This window comes from Protopterus annectens, chromosome 4.part0 (assembly GCF_019279795.1).
Source record: "Protopterus annectens isolate FY-2018-M chromosome 4.part0, PAN1.0, whole genome shotgun sequence".
In the NCBI taxonomy this organism is placed as follows: Eukaryota; Metazoa; Chordata; order Ceratodontiformes; family Protopteridae; genus Protopterus; species Protopterus annectens.
The window spans coordinates 1,407,900,941-1,407,909,942 of NC_056733.1; the positions used below are offsets into that span (position 1 = coordinate 1,407,900,941).

A 9,002-nucleotide genomic window follows, 5' to 3' on the forward strand; every position below is an offset into this window, starting at 1 on the left:
CGGCATTCCTTCTGGTCATCACTTCAGCCAGAAGTCTCTGAGCTTCAAACACTCACACTCATGACTGCAGAACCCTTCATCTTCCATGTAGAGACAGGGTATCCATCAGAACTAACCCATCCTTCATGCCCAAGGTTGTGTCTAGTGTGGTTCTTAACCAATCCATTCATTTGCCCACCTTTTCTAATCCCCAGAACAAGGGGGAAAGGATTCTTCACACTCTAGATGTGCACAGACAGCTCAGATTCTATCTGGACAGGACTAAATCTTTCAGAAAGTCTGATCATTTGCTGGTTAGCTTTGCTGCTACAGGGGCAGAAGGCAAAGCCAGCTCCAAGCAAATCATTATCAAATGGTTAGCACACTGCATCTGTTTCTGCTACAAATAGCATGGAAAGCCTCCCCCCAAGGGGGGTCAGGACACACTCCACAAGAGCAGCCTCCACCTCTGCAGCTTTCCTCTGAGTTCCCACCAGGGACATCCTGGAGGCTGCCACCTGGACATCAGTTCACAATTTTCCCAAGCATTACCACCTGCCTCTAATCCAGAGCAGGGTTTGCCTCTGCAGTCTTGCAGGTCATCCTTGACTGCCTCCACCCATTTCTTCAGCATTGGGAATCAACCCAAATGAGATGACTACAACAGTGAAACACGAAGAACATAGTACAGTTGTGTACATTTGCCATAAATGTAGATGTTGGTGTATTCACTGTTTCAGTCCTGGTTTCCTTCCCCCTTTCTTCTTTCTCCTTTTATTACCATTCTTCGTTGTTGTTCTCCTTTCCTTACAAGGGACATATGGGTATTTCTTTTCCACTGGTGGGGTTCTTCCACCAGAACCTGGCCTACTACATTTGGGGGCTCCTGACAGGTTAAGGCAAGACAAACTGAGGTAATGGCATTGACTGCCTTACTTTATACTACTGACGACCTGACGTCAGTCGTCAAGCGACAGCAACTGGCGGAGAAATACTAAGTCCATGGTATTCGGGCTTGCATAGGGCTACTCTGGCATGGATAACCCAAATGTGATGACTGCAACAGTGAATACACTCTAACATCTACATTTATGGTAAATGTACACAACTGTACTTTTCACTGTTTGCAGTGCTTTTTAAAGTAAAATGGATTACATTCTTATAAGGTGGTTGAGTATTTGGGCGAAAAGGTTGGTTTTGAAGACCTTTGCAATGATTGGGGGGGGTGAAGAAGTAATTCTTAAATTGCCACAGAGTGCAGTTGCCCATTTGTGTGTATGTAGTTGGTTGCGGTTGCTGGCGAGTGCACTCTGACTGGATACTTGTGAATTTATGATCATTTCTTTTAATGTTTTTTTGACTTGAATAGCATTTGCATCTTCCTACTCCTTGTAAGGTATGCAGCCTTAAAGGCTTTTATATACTTTTTTTTGCAAATAGTTAAGTGATTGTGGTAGTTAGATTGCAGTGAGGAATTCTCCAAATTGTCCATGTTTGGTTCAGAGCTTTTATGGTTTGTTTAGTAGTACTTTAAACCAGGGGAAGTTATTTTAAGTGGATAGACTATTATGAATGTCTGGAGTATTTTTTCTTGGTAAAGTAGTCTAGGTGTGTTTGGATCAGTTTCACTGCAGAAGAAAGACCATTCAGTGGAACCAAGTTCAGTTTCTAGTTCCTCCTCTTTTGATTCACAACATTCAATGGTGTGAATGATTTTTAATCAAGGCTTGGAGCGTTTAAATGATTGAGTACCTGAAGCTGCAATAGTCATTTAATGATTTGGGAATTGCAGATACATTGTGCACTTCATAAGGAATGTTACTATTGAGAGAGGACAGTGTATTTTCGTAGATAGGTTGAATCTTGTACATGAAGTATTAAGTTGGGAAAGTCCATATAGAAAAATGCTTAGTCACTTGCTTGACTTTGATCTGGAGAGGTCTACTAAGTAATTTGCTTTTACTGGATGATTTTTTTTTTGCAGAGTGTTGTGCTTTAAGTGGCTGATTTTAGAGTTTTGCTATTGATATAGTTTTTGGTGTGGTTTGATCTTTGTCCAAGAAGTATGGCTCCAAATGTTGTTTCTTTTTAATAAACATAAAGTGGAGGGCATCTTAATAAGAAATGTGGGAGAGATGGACAGATAACCAGATGGAGAAACCCTTTCATGCAGCAGAAACAATTGGCCACTGCAACATGTTCAGCTTTAAAACTAGTCAGTCTACAAAACCAGGAACTCTGTTCATAGTGCTGAAAGCAGAATAGATATTCACAGTGAATTAGATCAAATGTGATTCTTTAGCCTTACCTTATGCTGTCCGTCACTGCAACATTTCCTTTTTATCAACACTTTCACTTTGGTGTCCTTCAGCTACTTGCCATATCTCCTAATAACGGAAGATAGGAGATTGAAGGGTCTGCCCTTCACTGCCATCAAAATCACCTCTTGGTGTTTACAACCATTTCACAATTATCTTCCTTTTAGACTTTTACACTTTTAAATGTCCTCTTTAGAAAGAAGAGAGTAGTGATAAGCTGAAAAGCAATGTTGAAACTACTATTCCAACCAGCTCCAGTGGCATTTGTATTGTACTCCCTTCCATGGTCTGAGTGTAAAGGCTTAGGTGCAAAATTTTAAATGTATAGCATATCCCTGTGGTAGTTAACCAGAATAAAGAGAATCCCTGAATTTAATAGTTTCACATACATAATAGCCCATTTTTATGCATGTTTTTCAAGCACTGTTTACTGGAGGCGCATAGATGATGTTAAGAATGTGTATAGAAGACTTATCTCTAGAATGTGGCTACAAGGTCGAGGTAGGCCTCCAAAAAAGGAAAAATATGGAGCAGTTCAATATAAACAGAGCATTATGATTTGTAATCCACCTTTTGAGTTGCTAAGAGAAGTGTATTGTGTATGGCTGTCCTTGTTTTTTTTTTTGTTTTTTGAGAAAATACCAGCTGTAAGCCAATTACTTTACATATTTATATGCATTAATCTTCTTTTTTATTTTAAGAGTCATCAATGAAGTATGACACAGAATCCTAAAGAAGACTCCATATAACCTTCTCTGCAAGCCTTCGTGACTGACATGCCTTACAGATTGAACTCTGAATTTAAGGAAGACTGCATTTATGGACTGTATTTTCATTCGGCCTAATCCAAGATTACAGACATAGCCCAGACTATATTTTTAAGCTGTAATTGTTTCTGATATTTTGGGGGAGTTGCTTATAATGCACCAAGCTATTTAACCTATTTTGTTGTCTGAAAATGTGAATAAAGTACGTTTCTTTTTGACCACATGTTGTGCAAGTTCCATGAAAAAGACAGTAGTACTAGAAAATGCTGACCACCATTAAATTCTGGGAAACCTTAATAGCATTTTAAGCATATTGAATTTAATGCGCTGCTGCAAGGGAACTGGTAAACTAATTCTACTGGATATTTTTTTATTTCACCATGGCGGTCTGCCAAGATTTGTCCTGTAGCTTCTCCTCTGTCATGTGCACCACCTTCCTCAACACTGGTCTGACTTGTACCTTCCAACTGGGGCACCAAATGGTGAAATTCCAAGGGTAAACAGGGAAAGCATACAAGAAGAAAATTAGGTTGTCCACATAAATCGTTTGAAGTAGCTGTAAATGTTCTGTTTAGTTGTGATTGGGAGGGAAGAGCTAGAGAAAAGCTCCATCTGCAAAGTTATGGAATGTTGTATAACTGACCTCATACTCTGATATCAAGAATCTTGATGGAATCGACTCCCAACAGTTTGGCTTTGTGAGCGCCTCTATTAATCCAGTATTTTTTTTTTTCAAAAAGGTTAAGGAGGCTGCAGGTGAAGACTCTGCAGTGCATATGGAGGATCTTGACTTGGACAAGGCTTTCCACACCATTCCCCATGTTGGCATCCTATAAAAGCAAAATGCTTTATAAGTCAACCCATACATGGTAAGTGGCAAGATGGATAACATCTGGCTGAAAGACCAAACCCACAGTGCGAGCTGTAGGTACCGCATCAAAAAGTATGAAAGTGACCTCTGCTGTCGCTTAGCACTCTGTCCTGGTAACTCATCTTTTTTTATATTTACTTGTTAAGTTACCCTGTGACACTCAAGCCTCCAGAATGAGCACTATCTCTAGTAAATTCTTTTGTACTAAAACAGCTCAAACTAAGTATCACTTTTGGTAACCACCCCTCCTCTCAGCATACTGTCTAGACAAAACACCTGTAAAAAAATAAAAATGTAGTTGGGGATTTAGGCACTTGGGTTGGCCTCTCTTTTGGCCATCATGTGACAACGGTCATGAGAAAATCTTTTTACATTAGCTCCTCTAATTGTCAAAGCAATATCTTCCAAGGTCTGAAAAGGTGATCTATTATATGTAGCACTGATCAGGCCAGTTGAGTAACAGCACTTCCTTGGGGACATATCTCACTTAAACATATCAATTTAAAGACCCAAAAGTTTCTGACCAAATAGGCAGCCGTCCCAAAGTCCCTGAGCTGCCAAGAGAGTCTGGAAGCTCTGTCCCATTGTACAGTGTGTTAGACATTTCAGGACAGATCTCGATCTCATTTACTGCACCATTGGAGAACGTGTTGTCCTGGACCTCTTGGTTCTCTAAGTCTAATATCTCCAGCAATGCTAGATCTAAGTCCTCGCCAACAGATAAATAAAACACAATGGAGGGAAACTTTTTTTTAAAATACCTCTCAAAAATGTTGAAAAAACTTCCCTTGCAAGTTTAGCAGTGAAACTCAGTCTTCCTTTAAACTTAAACAAAATGACTGGATGGATTGCCAGAAATTTACACCAGGATGGACCGTTAAACAGCCCTTCTAGAGAAAGGAGTTGTGGCCCGAGGGATAATATTGGCAAGGTGAGAGTAATCTTGTAACTTTGTGGCATTGAAATATCTGTGAATCTGTAAAGGACAGTGACAACAAAAAGCATTCTGGCATTCTTGATACTTAACCTTGGAAGTGAATTCTGCTTCTGTCCTCTTTGGGTTACTTCCAGTGTTTACTGGGGACAGAATATGACAAACACCTATATCATCCCTTCCAAAGGGAAACCATTCCTGTTATGCACTAATTCATTCCTTTCCCTGGATGACTGTGCAGCAGCCAGATTTCTTTCCCATATGTGGAATTGTTACCCAGACGCAAACATACCTACTGAATCAGCTGACTGAACAGTGATTTAAGGCTGTTTATAAAACTGTTAATGGGTAAATCATACAGAAGAAAGCGTGACCTCTGCTTTATTACTGTTGTTTCTGCAGTTTTGTTTCCGTTCTGTGTGATGTGTATGCTGTTGAAAAGTCTGGTTTTCTTGTCTTATTTGGGGCAAGTGGTATATTACAGGTTAGCATACAAATGGTATTTAAAGGAGTGACATTAATAGAACTTGTTGGGATAGATTTGTGTCCCAAGGACTCCCCCTGTCTGTGGAATAGACTGTCTGCATGGCAAGCAGAGTACCTCTCTAGCCCTCTTTAAGAGGAACCTTGACGACTGGATGGGAAACAGAAAATATACCCCTGGGATCCCACCTGTGTCCCTGCTAGACAGGGGAAACAGGTGCTGACTTTGAGGGAACATGGGTGAAATTCTTGGCTAGGCTTATAATGACCTCCGGGCCAATAGATTAGTATCATCCTATGAACCTATGCATCATCTAAGTTTGCTTTTTGAGTTTCTGCAAGTGCATATAAAAACACACTGCCTCCTTGCATGAACTGAGTTCTTGGAACTCCTGGATGGAGAGTAAAAATGAAAAATATCTTTGCCATTTTAATGGCTATAGCTTCCTAGGTAGGTATTAGGCTATCGGTCCAAGGACCTAAGTAAGCCTAGTCAACAAGGTTCCCTGGTTTACGCCACACAGTTATTTCCCTGTGATCCACAGGGTCTATTTCCCATCCATTTATCAAGATTTTTCTTTGAGTGCTAATGAGGAACTTTGCTTGACATAGATGGGTAGCTTGTTCCATAGTATGGGAAGTCTCTGGGACAGGAATCTATCCCTCCATCATGTCCTGTCTATTGTGGTGACAAGGTTTAGGTCCCTAGAGCATGTAGCTCGGAGGGATTGGGATTTCTTTAGGTGTGGTATGTCCATCACCTCTGAGTAGGCGATATGCTACGGAGTAAAGCTCAGAGTTTTTTGAGACTCTGTGTAGGGCATCTGTTTGAGACCAGTAATCCTCTTTGTGCAGTACTTCTATGGCCTTTCCAGCTGCTGCAGATGTCTTGAGGTACTTTCCAAAAGGGGCATTTTACTCTAATGGGTCTATTGAGTGTTGAGTAGAGGGGAACAATGACCTTTTTTTTTTTTTTCCTAGATGTGAACCCTTTTGTGATGGTGTGCCACATAGGATTTCCTGACTGTTACAGCCCTTACCTGATTATGGGGAAAAACTATTGGATGTGCCTCTGGGTAACTCTGCCCTCTTTGGGGCAAAGGTTGCCAAGTTCAAAGCTCTGCAACAGAAAGGGAAGGAGTTACAAGACCTGAAGCACCTGTTTGATGTTCGTGTTTCACTGTTGCAGTCATTACTCTTGGGTTATCCTGCTAGCAGGCTACCCGCAGTCGGCCGGAATTTCAAAGTCTAGGTCCGGCGTCTGTTGCCGTCGCCTCTTCCCTGATGTCAGTGCGCCAGGGGCTATAGAAGATGCAGCCGATGCCATTTTCTTCAGTCTTTCTTGCTGCGCGGTGCCCGAAGCAAAAGCAGTTCGTAAGTGCCGGTCGGCTGACTCCTGAGATTTTCAAATCTGAATTTCAGAACAGAAGTCTTCATTAAAGCCAAGTACCCCATTGGGGAAACTTTTTTTTTTCTTGCTCAAGACCGTTGTCATTAAAAGTTAACAATTGTATTTCTTGTGGGAAGCAAATGCCTCATAAGGATTTTCACTCTTACTGTATTCCTTGCCTAGGCCCTGATCACAATGTTGCTAGCTGTCGGTTTTGTGCTAGATTCAATCAACCACTGATTTCACATACTCACATGAACAGGAGTATCTGCATATTGATGGCTAAAGGTGTATGGGCATGTCGGGTGGTTACTACACTGCAAAACTGGTATGTAATGGTGGAGATATTTGGAAGGCATGAGCAAACACCAGTATATTAAAGCCATAGCACCAGTTGAACTGGAGACTGGCAAATAGATTTAGTAAGGGATTTTGTCCATGCACAAATATTTCAACAGTGATTTTTTTGCAGTGGCATCCATTATCTGATTCAAGGTAAGTTAACTTTGATGTCCTTTTATTAAAAAAAAAATCAATAAAAATTTTATTTTTGTTATAAGTGACTTCTGGACACGAGAAAAAGGAAGGGAAAATATAGCAGTGTGGTTTGTATGTACAAAGACAAATCCAGGGACACTGCAAAAGGGTTTTTTTTTGCAAACCAACCAGTGGAGTAAAAATATATGAAGGCAAACACTGCATATCAACACACTTTGCACATGTAAATCTCAATTTTTAACAAGGTGGAAGCATGAAGTGATACCTTAACACTTAAATTAATAAAGATCTAAACTGGTTAATAGTATAAATGTTTTATTCTTTAGCTCCTTGGTGCAAGACCTTACTGGATGTGATTGCAGTCAAGTAAGGCCATGGCTATAGTGCAGCAAAAAAATGTCCCCTCTAACAAAGGAAATGCTAGAGCAAAGATTAAATGACATGTCAAGCACCCTGCTGAGATCTGCCAAACAATGGAATTACCAGGTCAAATTACCCTCAGGACTTTGACAGCTAGGGAAGCAAAGTGTTATGGGGGAGGGGAGAGGTAAATGGACTGGAATTCATTGTCTCACAAATTAGTGCCATTTAAACTAAATTAGAAAAAAAGGCAGCAGTAAACAGCACTTTGAGTGTGTTCTGTGGCATTTGCACTGTTTCTGTTTTAAGTAGTCATCCAGCAGCAGGGAATGTTACTTAAACTGTTCTGTTTTACTCAGTACTTTGTACGCATGCAACATCTATGAAATGACAGGAACTTTAGGCAAATGGAGGCCTGCATGATGTAACATTTTTGAGCCAAACAATGAGTTCTGGGATACTGGATGGCAACCTGATTTATCCAAACCACGTCAATATGCCAGCCTCCAGGTGGTCAGAGTCTGGAATTGCATATAAAAATATTTAAAATCCTGTAAATAATCCCAGAGTGCTGTTAAAGTGTAGGAAACATCATGCCATGATGTTTTAAACATGTTTTTGGAGTCTGTGGGTGCGGTACTCCTTTAAGCGTCGGTTCGAGTTTGCATTTCATTACTTTGGGCGAAGATTTAATTATATAATGCCTGTGGAACAGCCGACGACCGGAGTTTACAAAAAAACGCAAGGAAAAGGACAAGGATAGGCATCAGAGGTCCAAAACCGACGACGAAGCCTCTTCTAGGTCAGTCACCGGTTCTCAGTGAGGTGCTTTCGCAGTCCCTGGCGCCCACTACCGACTCCCACGTGGAGCCGACTGGGCCTCTGGAAACTCAAGGTATTGGACACTCTGAAATCAATCCCTCAGATGGGTCCTGAGTTGGTGAGCAGGCATCTGCTTCTGAAGATGTTTTCAGACCTACACAACTATATGTTAAGCCACCTTCAGCTTCAAAGACTAAAGCAGCTCTAAAGACAAAGAAACAAGTACAGCATTCTCCTATTCAGACTTCATGCCTAAAAAACAGATGCTCAAAATGGCAGTAGACCTAATTACTTTGATCAGGGGCTCCCATCCCCCTCCTGATAAGAGGCCTAGGCAAGAGACAGAGTATGATTCTTCTGATCAAGTATCTATTTCCTCTGATTCCTCTTCTGAACAGGATTACTCCATGCTTCCCTATGAGGATTCTGATGCTGAAGAATCCATTCCTTCAGCCTCTTCTCCTGAAGACTATTCTTTTGGGGAAACGCTGCATACTATGAGGGAGCATTTCCACTGGGAGACCCAAGATTATTCTGAGTCTAAGAAAAGGCTCAGACTTCCTGCTTCTTCCTCAGCACA

General features: G+C 41.0%; 1 protein-coding gene across 1 annotated transcript in view; it reads left to right on the forward strand.

Moving 5' to 3' along the window:
- Positions 1-3,282, forward strand: part of CDKN2AIPNL (CDKN2A interacting protein N-terminal like) — a 142,619-nt gene extending 139,337 nt beyond the window's left edge. Inside the window, exon 3 of the mRNA XM_044069239.1 lies at positions 2,999-3,282. Within this exon, the coding sequence (XP_043925174.1) occupies positions 2,999-3,010 (12 nt within the window). The 3' untranslated portion in view covers positions 3,011-3,282. The remainder of the gene's footprint in view (positions 1-2,998) is intronic.
- The last annotated feature ends 5,720 nt before the right edge of the window (positions 3,283-9,002 follow it).